Raw genomic sequence first — 24,306 nt, 5'->3', positions numbered from 1 at the left:
CGGCATGGGTAGTGCCTGTACACTACACACCACCCAGGGGCGGCTCTAGCAATTTTGCCGCCCCAAGCACGGCGGCACGCAGCGGGGGGCGCTCTGGCGGTCGCCGGTCCCGCGGCTCCGGTGGACCTCCTTCAGACGTGCCTGCGGAGGGGCCGCTGGTCCCGCGGCTCCGGTGGAGCATCCGCAGGCATGCCTGCGGGAAGTCCACCGGAGCTGTCTGCCGCCCTCCCGGCGACCGGCGGAGCGCCCCCCCACGGCATGCCGCCCCAAGCACGCGCTTGGCATGCTGGGGTCTGGAGCCGGCCCTGACACCACCCCATGTGCCGCTGGAGCGTCAGTTTCCTCTCTGTGAAGAGAGGATAATTACACGGTCCTACATCACAGGAGTGTTGGGAGGGTGAATTTCGTAGGGCTCAAGTGTCCCATGGGAGGCAGTGTGGCCCAGTGGACAGGGCACTGGACTGGGAGTCAGAAGACCTGGTTCTATTTCTGGCCCTGCTGCATAACCTTGAACAAGTTCCTTCAGCTGTGCCCCGCCGCCCATCCTTTGCCTGTCTTGTATATTTAGGGTAAACTCTTCATGGGAGGGACAGTGTTTTACTCCATGTTCACAGAGTGCCTAGCACAATGGGGCCGCACCGGGGACGTTATTTGACAGTTCTGCACAATGGGGATTCCAGCACCTTCCTTTGAACATCTGACGCTGGCCAATGTTAGAGACAGTCACTAGACTAGACAGACCACTGGTCTGATCTGGTATCGCCTATGCTCTGGTATCTGGCATTCCTATGCTCGTGTGAAAGCATTCCACACTATTGCAATTAGCTGCTCATTTACAGAATAGTTGCATGCTATCTGTGATCCTGGCCTGTCACATGCAGAATGCGTAGAATTGTTCAAGGCCAGTATTACTTCTGTGCATTACACTGAGCTGAGTTTCACAGCTTCCAATTGTCACCCCTTTGCCCGGAATGTTTCTGGAAGTGGCAGGGGAAGAAGGTGGATGAGTCAACTCTGAAGCACAAACCTTTTTCCTCCAAGGTAATGCAAAGATTTCACTCCGCAGCTTGGATCTTCATCTGCAAACATTCTGCTCTGGAAGACTGAGATTGTCCTAGCAGCAATTGACTCAAAGCTGATGATGCCAGCGTTTGTAACAAACCTGCTGCCAAATTTCTGTGCATTCCACCCTGGCATTTTGTGAATCTGGGAGGTGTCGGGAACCTGGTCCACCTCTCGCTGATGTGTGGGAAGTAATGAACTCAAGACAGTCTGTCTACGCTCTGATGACTCTTAGAGCCTGATCCCACTTTATGGAAAGATTCCCAAGGGATTGCTCCAGAGGCATTTGTTTATGGAGAGTTATCACCTGACTAGTGTTTACTGGCTGAGTTTATTTTTGCAGGGAATTTGGTCACATCCCAAGGCAAGGCTGAGAAAGAAAACACCTTTTTTTAATAAATAAATGGTTTGCCCTGGGAAGGCTCCTCCAGGGAGGTTTTAAAAGCCTCAAATATCAACCCAAGCTAATGGAGCCAGAATTTCCTGGGAAAGTGTCTAGGGCAGGGCTTTGCCCCAGTTACTGTTCAGATACCACGGCCCAGCTCCCTGCTCTACCCACATGCTGGTGACCTTTCAGGTGGAGTTTGGACAGTGTCTGCTTTCTGAAGAGGTTGTACAGTGCTTGCTTGTGGTTTGGATAGTAAGACCACGAGGCTGTTCCTTCCGTATGGGCACAACACCGAACCCTAGAAATAGCCCGTGGCCAATATACCCTTTTCTCTTTGTTTGGCCACCAAGTGCAGGCCTGGGGCTGTGCTCAGGCATATGGCTGAGGGTCAGCACCCCATGTAAGCTTGCAAGCCCAGAGACGGCTGCCAGGCTGACCTCGCCTCTACTACCATTCCCAATGACTAGGCATGCACAGGGGGGCAGACAGTATCTGTCTGGGGGCTGGCAAGAGGGCGGGGGGATTAATTCTGCTCTTTAGATATCAAAGACATCTTCACCTCTTTTAAGTGGGCCACTCTAACACTCCTGTGCAGCAGAACCATGTTTTCTTTGGCATGTCAGAGAGACGCAGGGCTGAGGACCTACACTCACTGAGGATCTCTAGTTGTTATGCTGCCCAGAGGTGGTTAAAATGCCAGTCGGGTCTCAAAAAACCAGGGAGGTCCCACATTGGAGCAGAACATGCAGCCACAGTGGCTGTACCAGGTTTGTGCTGCCTCTGGGATCGGAAACCTCATGTCCTGCAGAAGGTGGGGCATGGGGACTCCTGTCTGGGAGAGTGGCCTCCTGAAAGCCAGGTGTGCTGTTTGTCCACAACGTCTGTGGGTCTGGGTAGAGGAGGAAACTCCCTTGCCCACGAGTGCACCGTGTTTGCTGTGTTGGCAGTTAGTGGCAGGGCTCTCTTGGCTCATCGAGTCCCTCCTGCTGCATCGTGGCAGGATACAGATACTGCCCAGGGCTGAGTCCCCTGACCCAGGCTGGTGTAAATGAGGCGTACTTCAGCGGAGTTAGACTGGTGCAAGTGAGAGGAGAGTCCCGCTCCTTGGGACCAATCCTCCTCTGCCTATGTGCACTCAGTCTACACCATTGCAACATGGGTGTCAAATGCTATCAGAGCGGAACGGTCGCATTTTACACCCCACGCGTGGTGGAGGCCAGGGGGAATTGGGTCCCTGGTGTTCAGCCAGGCTCTAGGAGTGGCATGCGGAAGACATTCAGAAGCAGTCACATGCTTGTGGTTGGCATTACCCTATCTCTGCGGGATGGTAGCGGTCCCCCCACGGGCAGTGCCCATGTGAACTGCTCTGAGCAGCAGCCCCTAAGCAGCAAACATGCCGCATGGTGAAAAGAGAACCGGGAAGCCCAGCTGCTCCCCCACACCCGTCAGAAATGCAGAGGAGCTGATGTTTAACCAGTCAGCCAGCTCACTTCAGAAACGCCCGCTCGACAAGAAGGCGAGAGAAACCCCAGCGAAAGCAGAAGGGAAAGCGGGGGGGGAAGGGGGGCAGGAATGAAAGTTCATCTCAACAACAGCATGAAAAAATACAAGGCAGCTGCATCGGGTGCAGCATCTTTGTGTCCGACCCCCTGGGTACCGAGATAAATAGAGCCACTGTGAGAGGAGGCTGAGATTCCTCAAAGTGCACTGGCGGGAGGGGGTCTCTGTGTGCAGCTATAATTTACCTGGAAGAGCTGGGGTCCTAAGGAGATCTGTTCTATAGCGAGCGGGAGGGAGGATAAATAGTGACTGAATCAAAGGCAGCAATTACTCACTCCCAGAGTGGATGCTCTGTTGCTATGGCATGTATAGGGGGGAGTTACTTTGAATTCTCCTCTCCCCTTGGTGTTTTTAACTTAGCAAGCCTGAAGTCTGCTCACTTCACCCCGCAAATCGGTCACAACCAGTCTCCAAGCAGCAGGGGAAATAAGCTTCCCGTGCGACAAGGATGGGAGGCGCAGAGCCAGGCGTCCTCCCTGCCAGCGAGAGTAGTACAGTCCGAGGGGGAGGCTCTTTGGAGAATATACAGTCTGTTATCTGGCAGCCAGCTGATTCTAGCAGTCAGGGGGCTCAGATGAAGCGAAGACGGCTGAGGTGGTGGAGCAGGTTCTGCTGACAAGGGTTTGTGCAGCGCCTTGGAAATCTGGGACAAATTGCTCCTTTCTGTTGCCATTCTTTGGAAGTGCAAGTCAGTGCCGCTGTTTAAGTTTCGGCGACAGGGGCGTGCAGCATCTGGAAGAGTCTCCGCAGCTCTGCAGGCAGCCTGCCCCAGAGGAAGCTGCCGAGAGCGGGGATCCGATGGTTCACTTTTAACCACATCCGTGCCTCGGCTAGAAATATTTACAGGCGTTTGTCACCGTTTCCCTCCATTTTGAAAAGAATCCCCTGGCAGCCGGAGCTGGGAAAGCTGCTCTCATGGCGTTTAGCCCCTGGCAGATCCTCTCCCCAGTCCAGTGGGCCAAGTGGACGTGGTCTGCTGTGCGAGGGGGGGATGCTGGAGACGGTGAGGATGGTGGGGTAGAGCGAGAGATAGAGGAGGACGACTCGCAGGCAGAGACCAAATCATTGAGTTTCAGGCAAGTATGCAGCATCCCTGCGTTGCTAGGACTCAGCCTTTGAACTTGTCACAGTCCCATTAATCTCCAGTCCCCGCTGACTTGCACGTGTAATGGCATTGATAGCACGATGCATCCTTCCAGGGACAAAATGCTCTGCTGTGGCTCGGTGAAGTCCCATGTACTGCATCTGCCCTGCTTGTCAGTTCTCCCTTAAGAGCTTGTTGGCTATTCAGTGCATTGAATGTTCATCATTTGCATCTGCCTTTGCTAATTCTGTCCTTCCCTTCGGCTCTCTGGACAGTGTGTAGCGTTAGCGTTATTAATTCCCAGCACCCTGGGACCTGCGCTCCTTTTCAGAAATGTTCAGCTTTGTGGATTTTAGGCACCCGTAGTCCCACGAAGATGCAGCAATCATAGGGTAAGGGAGTTGTGGCAGAGCAGTCCAGCAGGCCCCAGCAGCTGCTCTGACATGGTGCTCTCTGGTCTCAGTGCAAATGCTAGCAGACATGAAACACAGAGGGAAAGGCTTGTTTTCTGAATTTCCCAATATCCAGAGCAGCTGGAGCTTTAGAGGAAGGGGCTCCAGTCGGAGATGCCATGTCCCAGGGGTCACTGACCCATGCTGAGATAGCCAGTGTGTGTTTTCACATAAAAGCAATCTGTGTGAAAGGTACCAAAGTGTACTGGTGCTATGTGACTAATCTCTGATAGATGGGCATCTGGGGGAGGGAGGCTGGAAGGGAAGTTTCAAGGGGAATTGACTGTAACATGGTTTCACCTCCTCTACCTTTCCATTCGTTAGCGTGGTGTGTTGGGAATGAATCACTCCAGCCATGGGATGTCACCTGCAGATCGGGTGATTTGCTGGTTGGCCTGGGAGCTGGAATCCAGTCTGGTTGGATATTTAGGGAATGTATGTGAAGCATTTCAGAGCTAGCCTTGAAAGTGGTAATTCTTCATTCTTTTCCCCTCCTTGGTAGCTCGGATTCTGAAGGCAATTTTGAGACCCCTGAAGCAGAAACCCCAGTCCGGTCACCTGTAAAGGAGATCTGTGACCCATCGCTGGGATTGGATGTGGCCGAGGCCAGGACCCAAGGTAAAGAGATGCCATGAATCTTCTGGTCTCATTTTATTCTGCTTTGGATGCAGAAAAGGGGTTGGGGCTGGGGAGGGGAAGTTGTTCTTTTGAATAATGCTTGCCAGGTGTTTGCAGTTCCTGGGCTAGATAGTTTAAAGGCAGATGCTCTGGGCTATGCACCTGCTGCAAAGGGCCATTTGAAGTTGAGTGAAATGTTGATTTATTGAACAGTTTTGAGGGGCCAAGGGTTGCACTGACATGTGACAGAGTCAGTTCGATTTCCCAGCTCGCCCTCGTGGTGCGCAGTTATAATCAGGCTGTTTTGCAATAGTTGGTCACACCCACCCGCTACCCCAGAGCAGAGATAAAGAGCAAGCGGGAATGTGGCAATACAGCGAAGATGTCTATAGATCCGGTTTTGTGAGTTACCCCGAGGGGCTGAGGCTTTTTCCCATGGCACAATGGAGAGCACAGCATGCAGCCAGAAGCTGCTCAGTCGAATGGAAGGGCGCAAAGGGTATTTGCAGACTCTTCTTTTTCAAAGGGCCCTCCCTAACATCTTCCTGAAAACCCTGCCTGGGTAAATATGTCTCTAGTTGGCTCGGGGAGTCTCTTGATAGTCAGCTGATTGATGGGTGCCCTACAGTGGCCCGGCCATTTGCGATGGCACAACTCTGCCCCCTTTCACAGTAGCTGATGTGATGTTTCATCCCTCAACCCTTCCTCAATACTGTCTGCAGCTGAGATTTTGTTGCATGGGGACAGGGGATTTTATATCTCAGTGGCACGGTGCAGAAATAACAGAAGTTGACTTCTGGATACTCGGGACTGATTGAGTCACAAATTAAGTGGATTTGGGTGTCTCACTTTAGTTGTTCCTGGGCATTTGTCCAGGTAACAGAAGCACAGCTGGACAATCTGATATGATAGCCTGTGCATTGTAAGCCCAGATCTAGACTAACAGGTGACAGCTGAGGTGTATTGGCAGAGCTGGGGTGGAGTGTGGGGAATTAACACTGAAATAGAAGGGGCTCCAACCGGCCACCATTGAAGGGCTTTGGCAGAGCTGTGCAAGGAATCTCATGCTGTGCGGATGGTATTGCATATAAACTGTGTGCAGAAATAGTCAGAGTCCACTGCTCTGACAGGAAACTGTAGGTTGAATATACTGCAAAAGAATAACAGCCATGTTAGTTCTGAATGCCAGGAATCCTATCTGAACTTACCTCTGTTCAAATGCTGGCCCTAAAAGGGGTTGGAATGTGCATACTTCTCATGCACTAATGGTTTTTAATAGTTTTAGTTCTTCCCAGTACGGTTACTGTTAAAATTTTAGAAAGTTAAAATCTCGGATCCTCATTGTTTAAAAAACAGCCAGTGAGAGCTGCAGAGAACCAAGGGCTTCATTGCCCAGTCAGGTTCTCGTGTCTCTATGGCTGCTATCAACCAGGATCCCATGATGCAGTTATGATAGCATTGTATCTCATTCCAGTCATCTGCTCTCTCCCACATGCTGCCACCCAGAACTACGCTGGGTGCTAGCCAGCCCTGTTAGCCCTTCACACTCCCAGATCGAATTTCTAAGTGGAAATCAGGGTTAATGCCCCTGTGAGACTTGGTGCTGTTGTCAAATCCCATGTCTGCATCTGCTTCTTGTTGCAATGTGGTGGCTTTGTAAACCATGTGAAAGGCTATCCGTGAAAAGGATTCAGTGGGACCTTCCCCACTCACCCATCCAATCTGCTGAGCAGGTGATTGAATCACATCAGAGCATGGTGACTTGTAGAACTCCAAGGCCATATGTAGGAGGGTAGGAACGGCCCAGTGCAGTGTCTCTGGGTGAGAGGGTAGCCGGGGACATGGAGTACATTGGGACTAGCCACTCTCACTGGGTACGCAGTGCTGGCTTGGTGACCTGATCTAGTCTCTGCCCTCCCTCACTCAACAGGGACTTATTGCCCTGGTGTTTAGCTCACAGGCATTTGCTGATTGCTCAGTCTGATTATGCTGGGTTTGTAATTCACCTCCCTCGAGCTGCAGCTGGTTACCTCTGCTCCATTAGGTGGTTGTTTCAGCCAGTGGGGTGCTGTGACTCGGGGAAACGTTCTAGGTTGTGACTCTGTGGAGCTCAAGAGTTGGAGCTGCTCCTTACTGTGATGTTCCCTGTACTCCGGCCCACCATCGGACCCCAGTGCCACGTGAATGCAGTCAGCGCTGGGATCTGCTGCCAGGCCTTTCCAGTACAGGGACCATCCATCATTAGTGACCCTGGTCCCCTGCTGTTGCTGGGGCAGAGACCCTAGTGCTAGTCCAGCTAGACTGGCAGCAGGTGCTGTTTGTTTGCCTGAGTGGAGAGGTTCGCGCACTCTGACTGCCAAGGGCTAGCAGCGCAATTCTTTGCTTTTTAGAAAAGCCAAAGGTTACTCCGTTTGTAGGCTGATGTTCTGGGGCGCAGAGGGTGGGATTTCTCAGGAGATTTTCTTGGCAAGGTTTCTGATCATCTCTACAAAGACTCTGGCTCAAGGAAGCACATTGCATAAGGCCTCAGGGAGGCACTTAAACATTTTAAATGTCTCGGAGAACTGCATTTTGCAACTGATTTTCCTGGGAAGAACTATTCCTAAAAACTACTGCCCGGGCCAAAATTCAGTGCACAAATGAACTGGCTCCTCATGGTATCCTGGACAAAGGCTGCAGTGTTCCTGGACTGTACTGCAGGGCATGGGGCTGGGGCTGCTGAGAAGGGAGGGTAACCAGTTGCACTCTCTAGGAAGTGTATTTATGTTCTAATTCACTGACAGCTGAATGTCAGGGGCGAGCTACATACCGGTGCTGTTGCTGGTAAACAGGAGGGGTTTGCCACTGGCTGCTAGAGCCAGCTCCTCATGGGTGTTGCGCAGCAAATTACATGAGTGGCACATAGACTGAGGTCTTGTTGGAAGGTCACCTTGTACAGATGGCTCCTGGCGAGCTTGTCCCTTTCCGGTAGACCATATACCCAGGGCAGGATGCTGGGGAACCGATTTAGGACAAATGTAATCTCTGTTGGGTTCAGCTGCTGCCAGCTATGTCTCCATCAGGCTCTAGATGAAATACATCCATTAGAAAACACGAACCTTACCAGAATACACAAACCCAACTCCAGCCACATGGACTTTGGTCTCTGGAGCTTTTGGCCAAAAGAAAAGGAAAATCTCCTGAGAAATCCCACCCTCTGCGCCCTAGAACATCAGCCTACAAACGGAGTAACCTTTGGCTTTTTTTGGAGTGAGGCAGGCACAGGCCTCCGGTAGTTCCCGGCAGTGGTAGCAGTCACCATCTCTCTCCGGATAAGAAAAACAGTCTGTTAGGAGGCTTCATCCATTGCCCACCAGCAAAGTTTCTGTGACGTACCCGGCTCTTGAAACGATGGAGTGAGGCCACTCATGATGCATATACTATGCTCGGAAGGCTTCTTGGGATATAAGGCTACTGGACCTTGGCTAATGCATACATTAAACCCTCCTCATAACAATGCATCTTGGTTCCCCGGGAGGCTGGGAGGGCAGTGTACTTAGCACAGTCGGCAGGCGAGCTGCCTGGCGCTCAAGAGCTGCGGTAGCTGTCATTGATACAATAATCAGGAGTCAATCCAGTTTAATGACTGCTTATCAGTGTTTAAACAACAGAGGTATCAGGGACAGCGAGATCAGAGTGCCCAGAGTGTTTGGGAAATGGCTGCTGTCTGGAGAAGCTTCATGCACAGACATGGCACTGCCGTTCCCAGTGCTCAGATGGGTTAGTGGGACTAGAAATTCATTTATCCATGTAAAATTGTGATATCATCAGTATGTGGAAACAAAATTAGGTTACAAAACCTGTAAGGACAAAAGCACTGAATGGGGGAGGCCTGTTGCCCAGACAGTCGAACTAGAGATAGATACATTGTCAGAGTCAGAGATACAGAATGTCCCACTCATCTTTCAGGCCAGGCCACTGGCTCATTCTCTCTTTCCACACAAAATCTTCTTAACTCTTTTTCTTTATCATCCAGGACTATAGAGACCCTAATTCTGCCCTACTCTCTCTAAAGACACCTCCTCCTTCTCTCCTACAGAGTTAGTTTTCACAAGGAATTAAGCAGAAGGACTAAAAACAGATCCTGGATTGTAGCAGCTCTCACCAGCGTTTACTTCTCCTACCCGTGATTCAGGCTCATGTTATACTGTATATTACAGCATTATCACTGGTTGGTTTGTAAAGCACCATTCACAAGTATCCTAATGCTTAACAGCAAAATAGACTTAAAACAGACCAGTGTCTGTTAAACAACAGTGAAAAACCAGCAGAGAAAAGTCTAGCTTTAAAAATATGAGCTGAGACTGCAGTCCAAATATCCTGGGCTTGCTCGGTGTCTAAGCCCTGCCAAAGAAGAGGGACATGTGTAACACATGGAACACACAAAGAACGAGTCAAATGGAAAGGCTATAGATAGTAAAGGGTTGTTCTCCTAGGCACTTGGCATGCAGGGCGGTGGGGAATCATTGCTGGTTCATTTGGCTGGAATGTGTAGAATAAAAAGGGAACAAGGTCTTTGCAGCGTGTTGCCGCTGCCAGTTTTTATTGACTCATTTGGAAATGGCAGAGGATGGGACGTTTGGGCTGTGCTTGGGTTAGTCAGTAGTTGCATTTCATTCCCCAGACTAGCGAGTACTGTTGTTATTGTACGTGTGTATAAGGTGGCCACCACTGCAGTGCCCTCTACGTACGTTCTGTTCAAGTGAGTATAAAATAGGGAACCTGCTCACCAATTCCATCCTGCAAACCAATTACCCTGACAGGACCAGCGCTGCGGCCTTGCTAGGCATGTGCACAGCATTCATCACTCCCACAGCCGATCCTTTCCATCAGTGTCTCCCAACGACTGGTCCATGGACTGGCACCAGTCTCTCTGACACCATTTAGGAAGGCAGCCAGCGGGTCCCTGGTATCAAAAAGGTGGGGAAACCCTGCTTTATGGTTCTATATCCCCTTCCATCAAGGGGTCCTCAAAGTGCTTTGCCAAACCCCAACGCATTAAGCCTCACTGCCCCAGTGAGCATAGGTGCTGGAAGTAAGGGTGCTGGGGGTGCGGCAGCACCCCCCAGCTTGAAGTGGTTTCCATCAAACACAGGGTTTACAGTTTGATTCAATGGCTCTCAGCATCCCCACAGTACAAACTGTTCCAGCCCTTATGCCCGTGAGATAGGGGAGTATCAGGGCCTGCATTTTGCAGATGGTGAATCTGAGGCTCCGAGAGTGGAAGTGAATTGCCAGAGGTCACGGAGAAAGTCAGTGGCAGAGCTGGAGATAAATCTCAGGGGCCCAGCTCGCCACTGCCCAGCACCTTGTGCAGTGATTTGCACCAGTGCAATGAGGGTATGGAACGGTGTCACATTCTGCCACCAGTTTCCAAGGTGCAGGGCAGTGGAGAGTCCAGCCCCACATCTCCTGGATTTCAACTCTGTGCCTCAATCCCAAGACTAGCCTTTCTCCCTAGTCATGAGTCTGAAAGCCGCAGGAGGCTTCACCATCTACAGTGGGTGAAAAGCCTGAACGAAACGATTCATCTTCCCTTACAATGTGAAAGTGACCAGGCCTGTGGTGGATTCCAGAGCCACAGAGAATGGCTCACAGACTGCATGGTCTGTTTCCACAATGGGACTGTGGGGCATGGCCATGTCTCGGACGTGCTGTACAGAAGAGTTAGGGTGCCCTTTTCATGATCAAAGGAGTCAGCGAAGAAGTCAGTAAGAAGAGTTGCCCCAAAGGAGTCGTGATCTGGCTGCATTCAGCGGGTCAGTGTGCGCTGCCGCCTGGCTCGGATTGGGAGCAGCCTGTCAATCATAAAATTGTTTCCTTCCAAGTCACTTTAGAGCATTTGGTAGAGTTTAATACAAACCAGCACCACGCAGTCAGGCTGGTGAAGCAGCTGGGCTTTGAGGAGCATCGGCTAAGTGTGCCGCACTTGGGCTCTTCTGCCATGCACACGTGAGGGAAGGGGAGCTTGGTGGTCTTTGCACAGCCTGCACGCACATTCTCCAAACATGACTCACGCAGCAGCAGCGTGGGGGTGGCTGTGCGGCAGGAGAGACTCTCTTTGGAATGTAAATGCACACACAGGCCTCTGAGTAAGGGGCAGAGCAGCACACAGCACGGGCAGTGCTGGAAAGTATTCCCAAAAGGAATAGCTTGCATTTACTGCAGCAATTGGGATGGCTCTGCTCATTCCCAGGCTAGCTGGAGGGATAGATGGACTGCCAGGTACGTGCGTCTGCTGCTGCAGTGACTCTTCTCCCGAGTGCAGGGAAGGCCCCGTGGGTCACTTGCATTTTGCATCCTGTATCATTGTTCCTGAAAAACGCATGTCGTTCTTCTGCCACTGATGGGTGAGCACGTTGGAGTCAAAGGAAATGCAGGGAGGAGGAAGAGCAGCTGCCAGGTTGGGGGAGGAGGGCTCTCTGGCTGGGCTGTCCACTGGGTAGGCAGATTAGGCTGCAGTGAATTTGCATAGTGGCTAGTAAAGCCAGAGGGATGGATTTGGCCCAGTTTGCATAGCTGGATATGAAGGGTTGAGAGACTAGTTTTTTATTCTCTTCCCCCTCCCAAACCCAGATAAAGGCAGTGGAAGCAGAACAGAGAAATTGGCTGGTGCTGGGAGGTTAGCAGAGGGCTCTTGTACTGAGCAGTGCCTGGATCGAATAACGGGCTTTGTTGTTGTTGGAACATCTCATTTCAAAACTCTTTAGACTAATCCTCTCCCCCAGCCTCTGACTGATTCCCTGCAGAGGGTGGGCCCTGGGGAGGGAGGAGGGTGGGCTCTGGCCATGAACTGGCTACACAGGGGAATTTGAACTATGCAGCCAACGCCCTGCTGAATAGTAAGCCTGTATGCATCCTGCGCAGGGGCGCACGCCATGGAGAATGGCCTTCCCGATGGCTCATGGCGGCAAAACGCCCTCACGCTTGAGATAATGTCGCTGTTTGACACTTGTGGAGAGGGGCCCACTAGGCTCAAGGAGGGGCATTTTCAAACTCCTGTGCTCCCTGTCCTTACACAGTGCTGTTCAGGGCAACCAGATGTTCCGATTTTATAGGGACAGTCCCGATATTTGGGTCTTTTTCTTATATAGGCTCCTATTAGCCCCCCCCATCCCGATTTTTCACCCTTGCTGTCTGGTCACCCTAGTGCTGTTTGGGTGAGCAGTGTTACCCATCCTGGCCTCCTCCCAGCTACAGGTCTTTGTGGATAAGCCAGCACCCCTGTGGGGCAGTTTGGGTGGGCCTAGGATCCACCAGGGGGCTGTGTACAGCCTGGCCGTGATGTGGGAAAACCGATGGCGTGTAAAATAATCCTATCACGTAATCAGCACGGAGCCTCACACCCCCTCAGACACACTGCGGAGAGAAGCAGTGAGAGTCAAAGCTGCTGGGAGAGTGGGCAAGTGCTGAAGGGCCAGAGCCATACTATGCCATTCCGGGCCTCACACAGCTGAGGGGGTGTGTACTGTGTGCACAAGGATCGTCTGCTGCCTTCCCGCTGTCCCCTGCGGGGTATTAACAAGGTAGCCAGACCCCGGAGCGGGAATCCAGGATTACCTCAGAGGCGGGGTGGCATGTGCATTCGGGGAATGTGAAGAGGGGATTTCTACTGCAGAGATAAGACTGAGGCGTCCTTGTGGCACCTTAGAGACTAACAAATTTATTTGGGCATAAGCTTTTGTGGGCTACAGCCCACTTCATCGGATGCATGCAGTGGAAAATACAGTAGGAAGATATATATACACAGAGAACATGAAACAATGGGTGTTGCCATACCAACTATAACGAGACTAATCAATTAAGGTGGGCTATTCTCAGCAGGAGAAAAAAACTTTTGTAGTGATAATCAGGATGGCCCATTTCCAACAGTTGACAAGAAGGTGTGAGTAACAGTAGGGGAAAAATTAGCATGGGGAAATAGTTTTACTTTGTGTAATGACCCATCCACTCCCAGTCTTTATTCAAGCCTAATTTAATGGTGTCCAGTTTGCAAATTAATTTCAATTCAGCAGTTTCTCATTGGAGTCTGTTTTTGAAATTTTTTCGCAACTTTTAGGTCTGTAATTGAGTGACCAAGGAGGTTGAAGTGTTCTCGGATTGTTTTTTGAATAAGAGATAAGGCAGTTCTTTACTGCCTCACTGGCTTTTCTCTCTTACATAGGCTGTTCCCCAGACCCAGCACTGCATCCCCTGTTGCCCCACGGGTGCTGGGGCTCTGACCCCAGCCCTGCGTTTGTTTGTTTCTGCAGTTTAGATTTTAGTGACCGCTGTCCCTCCCATCAAGTTAAGACAGTCCTCCACCCAAATGATCAGTGCCTTGCGGTGATCATCTCTTGCCATTTGGAATTTGCTGCAAGCCTGTCAGCATCCTTAATGCACATTTCCTGTTTCCAGTATAACCCAGCTCCCCACATGCTTGGGGGAAAGGTGGGCTCTGCCACAGCATGCAGGGTTAGCAAGTCTGGGCTCTGGTGGGCATCAGGAGGGAGAAAATTACAAAATCAAAGTGCCTTCCCAGAAGAGTCAGTTCACCAGTATTTCCCATGAGGGAGCCCCAGCCAATCTCAACATCCAAGCTCAAAATGATGGTAAGCAAAGTGTCGTTCATACGCAGAGCCCAAACCTGCGTGCAACTCTCACACAGGGGTGTGGTTCACAGCAGAGGTCAGAGAGGCGACCTCCACAGAGATGGAGTAGCTTGTTCTTTTATTTACTCAAGGTAGATTAATTTAGACTGATTTAAGTTTATGCCTGTCAGCACGTTGGCTACAAGGAGAATGCACTGCCCCGGAGTATAAAATGTGGCTGTCCTGTGTCCCTTTAATTTTAGGGTCAGATCTTCCCTTAGGAACAGGTACCACAGCAGTAGCCTGAAACACTATAGAACAGGCCTAGTAAAGTACTGTGGACTTTGTTAACAAGGGTTAATTATCCTGTTAACCAGTGGGAGGAAGACCCTCCCCAGTGCTGGCTTGGAGAGCTACACAGTCACGGCTTCGCAAAGGTCCTCTCACTGTGGTTGTGTTTAGTAATATATTTCACAAGGGCAGGAAGGTAGTTTCTAGCGGAGGACATTCCCTCCCCAGCCTGGAGTGCAGACAGTCCTTCATGCTTCATTTCCAAGGCTTTTAGCATATTGAAGATCAATTATGCAAATCAGAAGCCACCAGCTGAGTCAGGCTTGGTTCAGCATCCTGGATTAGTGCAGGAATGTGGCTATTTCTCTGCTCCATGTTTACCTTCCTTTGCTGATCCATGGGGTGCACTCAGGAGCCAGAAAACATGGAACACTGACAGATTCACTTTGATAGACATAAAGCCCTTATGAAGATGAGTTCTTTGGTGTTTAGCAGGCCAGATGGGCTGTCCCGCCTACCATAATTCATATTCCCCTTGTGAAAGTGTATTAGCATTTGCATTATTTCAGACATGTTGCTGTACTGCTTACACTGGCTGGCCAGAGACAGAATCACGGGCTGTGGTACTGGCTTCACAGGACTAGCGCCTTGAAGTCTCCTGTGCTATTACAGATTTTCAAACAAGCTCTGCACACCACAGCCAAGGACAGATTTTTCAGCGGCATCCAGAGGGTTTGCCATAGGGGTTACAATGGGAGATGAGCACTTAAAACTCTGGCTTCAATTATGGGTGCTGAGTACTGGGAAATCTGGCCAAATGCCCCTTTGCAAAACGCAAGAGGCATGCAGAAGAGTTGAGGATGGGCTTTCATTACTGCAGGCATTTCCCCTTCCCTTCCCAGCCCAGCTCACAGCTGTACCATCCCTTCTGCATCTAGACACTTGACGGCTGTCGGGTTTTCAAGGTGTCTGAGCAGAGGAGGATCCCTTGAAAGAGAAGAAAAGGTTAAAAAGTAAAGGATTTAGGAAGACGAATGGAGGGAGGGAGGGAACTGCAGTAGTTGTGGCCTGCAGCGATGAAGTCGTGGGTCAGGATCCAGGATTGAGGCTCTCAGATAGCATAGTGTTGAGCATGATATGAATACGTAGACAGGATTTCGGCAGAGGGGGCTAGCTGCCGTGAGAATGAGATTAGGCAACATTCAAGGGATGGGGGGAGAGAGAATCTTATAGAAAAACTCAGAGATATTCCTGGGTTGGTTGGTTGTGAGCTAAATCTATCATTTTGAACACACCCTCCGTTCTGTTAACAGACCCTGCCTTTTGTATATTTTCCCCTCAAGCATATACGCTTGTCTGCTTTCACTGCACTGTGGCGTCTCCCATTTATACATCTCAGGGATGTGAGCCAGGCATTTTGTGTAAATGAAAGAGAACCGGTGGCATGGGGCTTCTATACCTAGAGCAGATGTTTAAAATACTAATCAGAGAACCTACTGATTGGTCGTGTGTCTCCTTTGCTGATTCAGACACACAGCATTTTAATGTTTGCAAAAACTGTCTTCAGATAATCGCCTTCCCCAGTACCTGACTTGTGAGGGGACCGCTCTGTGCTTCTGAGCTCACAGCCCATTCCCAGGAAGATGACTACCAGGAAGATAAAGAATCCTTCAAAGGGAAATGGGAACATAAAATAAATGACAGCAAGCGAAAGGTTAAGACAGTTCAGCTTGGCTTGGCTTCCTGGTTTAGATCAGCGCTCCGGAAGGGGCACAGAATCACCACCCTGATGTTAGGAGCGTTATGCAACAGGAGGGCTCTTTGGTGGCTGATGAGCCCCCAAGTGGTTGCTGTGCTTGTCAGGATTAATAAGACAGTTTCTGGAGAGCAAACGCAGGGATGTCAGAAGCGAGCAGAGCCACTGTCAAACCAACTCCTGCGCTGCGGGGCTCAGCATATGAGTCCTTAGGAAACCTTTAGACGTTTACTGTGCGCCTGATGACAAATTCAGGCCTCATCATGCCTTTTCCGTGTGCTGGAGTGGGCGGGGGAGTTGCATAGCACCGCTCACCCTGCAGGAAGGCGTGTGTAGTGGTTACACACTGGTCACTGCTGGAGATTAGAGACCTACATACAAAGGGATTTTCCTTGGGCTGCATCATGTTCAGAGGTTCCCTGTAAGTTCGCAGGATACTTTTAAGCGTGGCCGTAGAGCCGAGAGGACTGGAATCCAGGGGAGCTGTTAAAGTTGGGGCCATCATCTCAAAGGCTCAGTCTGTCTGCTGTGAACAGCACCTTCGCCTGCAGGAATGCTGAAATTCAGGCAAGGTGGGGGAGGTAATATCTTTTATTGGACCAACCTCTGCTGGCAAGAGAGAGACAAGCTTTCGGGCTCACACTGAGCTCTTCTTCAGGCCTGGGAAACTCACTGAGAATGTCGCAGCTGAATATCGTGGGACCAACCCAGCACGGACGTTACACTGTGCTTCTGTGGGCTGGGCATGCGCAGACTGTGCTGCAAACACTGATTTTGGGGTGCACTCTTTCCTCTGGTTGCTTTTTGGTTTTGTTTTATTGTTTTTGGTTTTTTGCCTGAAATCTGCATTCACCCAACAAAGGCTGCCATAGAGGAGACACTAGGTTGTGGCTTTCAAAGGGGTGTAGGGAATTGGGTACCTAACACATTTGCTGCTCGAAGTGAAACTGTACAAAGGTAAATAACGGTGTACCATACACTACCTGCAGTTAACCCCCCCCTCCCAGTGAAGTATGGACACCCACATGTGCACTCACAGTCAAATCGCCATAGCACCGTCCAGCTCTGCACAGCTGCCCTTGCAACCCAAGCTGCAGCCTTAATTTGTCCTTTAAACACTGGGACTACTTTTCTTTACACTGAGGCCACTTGACAGCTTTTTGGCAATGTAATGGGGCCTTCAAGCGGACATAATTGAACCCTGGAGCGGTGTAACCATCCTCCGTGTAAACGCAAGTGAATCGCACGGACTTGGGTGAAATGGTGCTTAGGCTGAAGGCGGTGTAGTACCGTACCATACTCCTCTTCCATTGGCAGGACACTTCCCCTCATTGGGATGGGAAGTAAAGACGTGGAGAAAGGCATGGAGCTTATGAGATGGCCGCTGGCAGCATTGTTAACTGGCTGTGTCCAAATGGCAAAGTACATAGCTGCTCCTACTGGTGTTCTTTTGAACAAGCCACTTCATGCGTGTCCAGCTATGGCCATGGAATAACAGCGAGGCACAAGCTGGTAGTTTGTAGAAGGACTTGAAAAAATTCCCTGTCACATATTAGCTCAACGACAAAATATAACTAAGGTAGCTGAAAAATATCTGTATTGCCACTTATCCCTAGAGACCTGCCCCTTTTGCCGCTGTCTGTGAAATAAAGTAAAATTACATTGTTTCAAATGAACTTCTAGGTTGTTTTCTCAAGTTGTGGTTGCTTTAGACTGATTTGGCTTTTTTACTTCCCATCGCAGTGGACAATAATGCATTTTGTTGTTTTTATTCTACATTTGCAACCTAGATTTTATACTTGGGAGTCACAATAAACACTATTTGATCAGTCCTAGCTAGGGGTTAGGTTCCCTGCAACTCAGATTTGTTAATTTTCCAATCAAGTTGCAAAGCCCATCTTTCTTCTTGGGCATTAGGGTGGTAGTACTGTCATAGGGAGAGGATGTTATAGGTTTGTTGGTAGGTAAGTAGTTCTGGTCTGTGTGTGGGCATTCTCTCTCATGGTGACCTTCAGATTCTGGATTGTGTACTTTAAATTCTACAGAATGTATCTGCAGCTGGGGATAAATTATAAATCTAAATAAATACATCGATCTTTGTGTCTATGAATCTTGGAGCAGCTTTGAGAAGAGGAAAATCGTAGGGATGCCAATCTGTAACTCATTCAGCTGATGTCTAGGTGCAGATTATGCTAGAATGCTATGGAGCAGGCATGGTTTTAATAGCTGCTTTTATCTATTTTAGAATTACATGAAGATGATGAACAGCTGGTAGCTGAAATTTCTGAGACATACGTACCCCAGAAGCACTCTGAGGATGAAGTGCAATCTCATCTTGCAGTTCTTCAAGCCAACAAGAATTCTAAAGCAGAAACTGACTGCAAACTTGATGAAGATTCATCAGTGACACGAGTTGCACCAGAAACGGAGCCACCTTTGGATATTTCTTCAGCACTCACAAAAGAAACCGATTCTCCATCTTCAGCAGTGTCGGCTCCAGACCAGACTTTACCATCCAATGTACCCACAGCTACCCAAGAGTGGGTGATGTCAGAAGAAGACATGGTTGTCACTCTTGAAGGGTTGGCTGATGCTGAGTCAAAGGCTGAAACTTTTGCCCTGGAGTCAGTGCCAAGCAAGAGCAAGCTCAAGAAAGTGAAACCATCTTCCCTTAGGAAGAAAACTGCTGGAGAGACCCCAGAAACGGAAGCACCCACGGATGGCATCCCTGTCCCCAAAGCATCTTACCAGTTCAATCCAGCTGAGTATGATGAGAAAATAAACCCCTTTGTGATGGGAGGTTCCAAAATACAAAACTCTCCTCCTGCAGCTCAGCAAACCTTCATGGCTTCAAACAGCGACACCAATGATTCCGGGGTGGAGTTGGCTGAGGAGTCCCGGGGCCATGCTCTGAAGCTGGAATTTGATTTTACGGATGGGGTGGAGAACGGAGAGGTCAAGAAAGCCCTGCCAAAGAAAATTGGCAGGAAACCTGCCAGCAAACTAACTCCTAAACGACAAAAAGAAGCTGCTAATACACCTGTGAGTGCTGATGGCCTGGAAAAGGCTCCAGCAGAGGTGCCTCTCCCCAAAGCTTTGTACCCGGTGGATCCCAGTCAGTGGGACGACCCTAACTTCAACCCTTTTGGCAGCAGCTCGAACTTGCAGAACTCCCCACCCCTCCCAAAGGCTTCCTATCATTTTGACCCCAACAACTTTGACACAGTGGATCCTTTTAAACCCACCAAGAGCTTAGCCAGCACAGCTGCTGATTCCTGCCCCACGGCTGATAATAATCTCAATGAAATTCTGGAGTCTCAGACCCTGGAGGTTCAGGGCGAGGAGCTGACGATAGGCAAAGCCTCTCCGAAGAAGTCCAAGTCGCGCTTGATAACGTGAGTGATGCCGCGTGCTGGGTTGACTGCTCTTTGTGCTCTCTGTGGGGTCAGGCAGCTGGAGGTTTGCTTTGTGTGATGGCAGCCTGCTTGTTTGTTTCCCAGATGCCTTGGGAGCAATTGCAGCGATGCTCCTGTTTCCTGCCACGTTTTTCTCATCCAGGCTAGTCTTGCTGGTGAATGAGCTGAAAGAGACAACTATGGCAGGCAGCCAGATTCTGCAGTGTCACTACATTTTGTTCCTGCCCTGTTGTATTTGCACACAGGTGGCTGTGTCTTGTTTTTTTCTCATCCAGTGGTTCTTCATGAATTGACTGGATGAACAAGCCAAATACACTCAGCAATGCATGTGTTAGTCATAAAAGCCAAGTAGTTTAGTGTCTCTTAGTGGGACCTTGTTGTAAGAAATCACCTGAGATCCTGGCATGTTAGAGAGAACAGGTAGTTGAGATTCCAGTGTATGAACTTTAAAATCCCCTGCTGTTAAATGGTTTATTCAAAACAAATCCTTTATGTGAGGGTTGGGCAGGAGTGGGCTTTCCAACTGCTGGTGCACCGTGGGCTCTGTGGTTCTTCCACTCAATACAAATGGATGTTTCTTTCATCACATAGTGCTGAAACGGTTTTCAGGTCATCCTGGAACCTCCTCTTTCATAGCTAATGACGAGAAGTACGGGTTAAACAGTCAGGCTATTTGTTCTGTCGGCTGTATCACATCTGCCCAGACAGCGTGCAGTTTGCCTTCCCTTGCAGGACTATTTTGGTACACGTACATGTGGGATTCTTTAAATACATATTTCGTTCTTAAAGCATGCTATTTAAAATGGTCATGGAAGTACTGAGGTTTCACAGTGCCAACTGGGAATGCAGGCTGAATTGTATCCTATGTCACCATAAGCCTTTCACCCGTTGTATCTCAGGTTTCTTCCAAGCAGGGTCTGTGCCTTATTGATGTCTCCAGGTGACTTGAGTCCCAGAGTTTGAAGTTGCAACATACAAAACACCAGAAACAGAATATCACAATACAGTTTAATCTTTTGATATAACCCCAGTATGTAGTTTGTGAACAGGCAGGAAGGCAGAAAGAATTATTATAAGAGAGTCATTTCGCACTAAATATTTGGGCCTTTTTCTTGTAATTATTAACTGACATTCACATGGCCAAAGGGGCAGGTGGAAGCAGCAGAAAAAGGAGAGGCAAGAAACAGGTTAAATGGGGAAGTTTGGGAAGCACACAGTTTGTGCTTGAATTGACATGAAAAATGAAACAAGCCACCATTCTGCTCACTGGTTGTCTAGGTGAAATTTTAATGAGGGGGGAAACCTGGAGGATGGATTTTAACTGAGAGAGAATGGAGAAAACCTGGTAAACCTGAATGAACTGGTCTCTCTGACATCTTTCAGAAATATCTTGCAAGGAATCTATATGGATCTGTTAAACCCCAGCACTCCTCTGTGTTTGACTCTGAAGTGGTTAAGAGTTAGCAGACAATGGAATATCACTTAAAGTTTCAGGTTCCATCTCTTCTTTATTTAGGAGCAGAATAAACTGTTCCAGGCACCTGGGTCCCGGGGTTTTGGATTTTTGCATGAATGTTCATTTCTTCTCCAATAATAATAAACACTGAATTGGACTGTCTCCTATCTGCATGCCCCTCCCCAAGAAAGAGAACTGTGCAACTCGTTACATTTATTCGAATGAGAGATAATATCCAGGTCGTTTCACATGCTTTTTTTTTCTCCATCTGTCTGTTTCTTTTTCCTGTCTATTATTTGATGCATCAGGACTACTGAACAAGTGAAATTTCTCTGTTTTCTGTTGTAAGTACTCTCTTCTGTTTTCTTTATTTGTTTCTAGTGTTTATTAGCATTCTCCAACCCCTCTTCTCTCCATGGCATGCAGGCTCCTTCCTACCTTTTGAGTTCCATTGTCTGACTCGTGTTCACCTCTCTCAGACCTTATTTCATCAGACAGCTTAGCCCTGTGATGGACTGTGTGCAAAGGAATGAAAAAGGGAGACGGTGGTGGTACTGTAGGTGTGTGTCTGTGCTTGCTCCCATGGCATGTCAACTTCCAGTGTGTTTTGATGACATAGAAGTGTATGAAATCAATGTGTTGGTTAGACCAGAGGTTCTCAATCTTTCCAGACAACTGTACCCCTTTCAGGAGGCTGATTTTGCGTACCCCAAGGTTCACCTCACTTAAAAACAAAATCGGACATTAAAACACAAGTGTCACAATGCTTATTTTCTCATTTATACCATGTAATTATAAAATAGATCAATTGGAATATAAATATTGTACTTACGTTTCAGCGTATAGTATACAGAGCAGTATAAACAAATCATTGTCTGTATGAAATTTTAGTTTGTACTGACTTTGCCGGTGCTTTTTATATAGCCTGTTGTAAAACTAGGGAAATATCTAGCTGAGTTGATGTGCCCCCAGGGGTACGCGTACCCCTGGTTGAGAACCACTGGGTTAGGGGGATCTTCTCCTGGATCCATAAACTGTAGAGACAAAGGTTGTTTTTGTCTTTCAGATGATTCTCTCCCCGGGGGGGAGTCTCCCCACCTGACTAGCCTTTGTAAAGTAGTGAGGCAGGCAGCGAATACTAAAGGAATGGCTCCTAGGGCAGGAGACTCAATGGGACGATGGACAGAACAGGTTGAAATAGCTTCACAGAGGCTTTGATGAGCCCAGGGACTCAAAAAACCTAAGTTTCTTTTTCATACTTCCTGTGGTAATGTCTTTAGGGCTTGGGGAGGGTTTACCTTGCTCAGTGCAGATCTCCTGCACAATAAAATAAACCAGAATGGATTGCAAAGAATAGCAACCTTCAGCAAGGGAAGTGTTAGCATTATGGATTAACTACTACTGGCCCTATCCAGTGATTGGCAAGGAGACGGTAAACAGCCTCTCTCTAGGCAGGGTGGAGACCGAACACTCTCAGTGCACAGATTAATGTGAATTACTTGTACTGCAGTACCACCTAGAGCCCAGCCAAGATCAGAACTCTGTTGTGCTAGCTGCTGCACAGACACATTGTAAGAGACAGTCCCTGCCTCCGAGATTTTACCATCTAAATAGACGGGACAGACAAAGGGTAACAGGAGAAACAGAAAACACAAGTAACTGAAAGTCGTACAGCAGGTCGGTGGGAGAGCCAGGGATAAGGCCTAGGTTTCCTGCCTGCCAGGCCAGTGCCCTGTCTTGTTATCTTAGGGTTAGGTTAGAACAGGGGTTCTCAAACTGGGGGTCGGGACCCCTGAGGGGGTCACGAGGTTATCACATGGGGGGTCGCGAGCTGTCAGCCTCCACCCCAAACCCCGCTTTGCCTCCAGCATTTATAATGGTATTAACTATATAAAAAAGTGGTTGATAGGTGAAAGGTGTCACCAGTACAAAAGTTTGAGAAGCACTGGGTTAGAACATCAGGCAGCCTGTTCAGGAGCCAGTCGTGATGAATGACACCCCACGCTGTCAGAGGAACATGCCCCGAAGAGTCTGAGCTATCTAGCTGGCATTTGGGCCCAGGCTTGCCGTGAGTGGGGAGAGAATCCTGCCTTTGATGGATTCAAACATTGATGGCACAAAACCATTCTTCTGGTTAATTCTGCTTAGTGACTGGTCGGGGCAGCTGTCTGCACTTCTAGGTTATAGCTCTCACCTTGGGGCGACACCTTTTTGATTGTCTACTTATTTTAACTGAGCCCCTAAAGCCTGCTTAGAGCAGCCAGATAGACTGAAACATGCTGGGGTATTGTCCCTCACCAGGCTAAGCCTCATCTGGACCCATCACAAAACCTTACAATAGCAAACCAGCGTGTGCCACCCCAGCTTGCATCAGCCCCTGACAGTAACACACCGGTGCGCTCAGCCTGCATGTGTGATCAGCTTGACCATAACAAACTAGCCATGTACGCCACAGCACTTTGCATGAGCACCCCGGCCACAATGGACCAGTGAAATATTGCGTGTTCTTGTAGGAAAGTATTTCCCCCTCTTGCTGTGTTTTCCCGGTGTTGTCACTGTGGAAGTTCTGCACTTTGCCTTGTGCTTTCCTGTAGTAACGAGGAGAGCAGCAGAGATCGTCTGACACCAGGTTTCTAGGATCCTTTTACTCTCCTGGAACAGGTGGACTCATCTTACTCGTGACTGTCTAACGCCGCCCATCACCCACTCTGGAGAGCAGCCGAGGAGATAGGATTCATGTAGGTTATGCTGGTAGATTTAGGGAAATTCAGAACTATCTGGAACGGGAGACTTACCGGTAGTTTATTTACATTATGTTACCCCATTTGTGCCTTTATTGTCTGCGTAGTTCTCAGCTGGGGATGCCAGCAGAGAAAGGGTCAGTTATAGTATGTACAATACTGAACAGTATTCAGCAAAACTGAATGCAAATGTTGGCATTTGCCTTCAGACTGAAAACTGACAAGCCTTTCTGAACTATTGGTGTTTTGTTTTTTAATCAGGACTTATGGACTAGGGAGCTTCCTATTGTACACATATTTAGGAATCCATTTACCAGACATATTCCTGAGCTGAATACAACCTTCTTTGCTTTAGTTTGAGTCCCAAGTACTGGCACCCAATATGCTGTAGAAAGAGGGTAATTCATGGCCTGCATTCCCTAGTTTGTGTAGTCCCATATCCCCGTTGACTCTGGTAGCCTCAGGGTTTGCTGATTGAAAGCCGTGGAGGTTATTGAAGCAGGTCACTTTATATTCATGCTCCAGGATTAGAACAACAGCAGAAGAGCACAAATGTGTCTAGCAGAGAGAAGCAAAACTCAGCTGGCTAGTGGGATGTGTGTAATAGCAACCTATGGCTGAGAGCAGCTTAGCCTGGTTCTTCTCCTTCCCCCGAGCTTGTGGATCACGTACCAGGGGATAGGGCACTCTGATCAGACTGGCTACCAGATGATATGAGAACCCTCTCCCCAGCAAGTCGCATGGTGGCCCTCTTCTGTACCTACAGAGATTGCTATCTGCCAAGCCCCATTGGACCTGAGATTCAACCACTTGTGTTAGAACCTTATGAAGAAAACTGAAGTTGAGTGAATGGGGTTTTGAGGCAGACACAGA

The 24,306-nt window shown here is 49.0% G+C and overlaps 1 protein-coding gene across 3 annotated transcripts in view; it reads left to right on the top strand.

Annotated features, from left to right (window-relative positions):
• TACC1 (transforming acidic coiled-coil containing protein 1) overlaps window positions 1-24,306 on the top strand; it is a 76,010-nt gene that overhangs the window by 24,664 nt on the left and 27,040 nt on the right. For 2 of the 3 annotated variants that reach the window (XM_045005392.1, XM_045005391.1), the window contains exons 2-3: window positions 5,049-5,164; window positions 18,066-19,215. In XM_045005392.1, the coding sequence (XP_044861327.1) occupies window positions 5,049-5,164; window positions 18,066-19,215 (1,266 nt within the window). Of the gene's footprint in view, window positions 1-3,451; window positions 4,087-5,048; window positions 5,165-18,065; window positions 19,216-21,000; window positions 21,037-24,306 lie in introns of those variants that run through there. The other variant, XM_045005393.1, reaches the window with a different exon arrangement.

The sequence above is a fragment of the Mauremys mutica genome, chromosome 2 (genome assembly GCF_020497125.1).
Source record: "Mauremys mutica isolate MM-2020 ecotype Southern chromosome 2, ASM2049712v1, whole genome shotgun sequence".
NCBI classification, from domain to species: domain Eukaryota; kingdom Metazoa; phylum Chordata; order Testudines; family Geoemydidae; genus Mauremys; species Mauremys mutica.
This window is presented reverse-complemented; position numbering and strand designations above follow the sequence as displayed.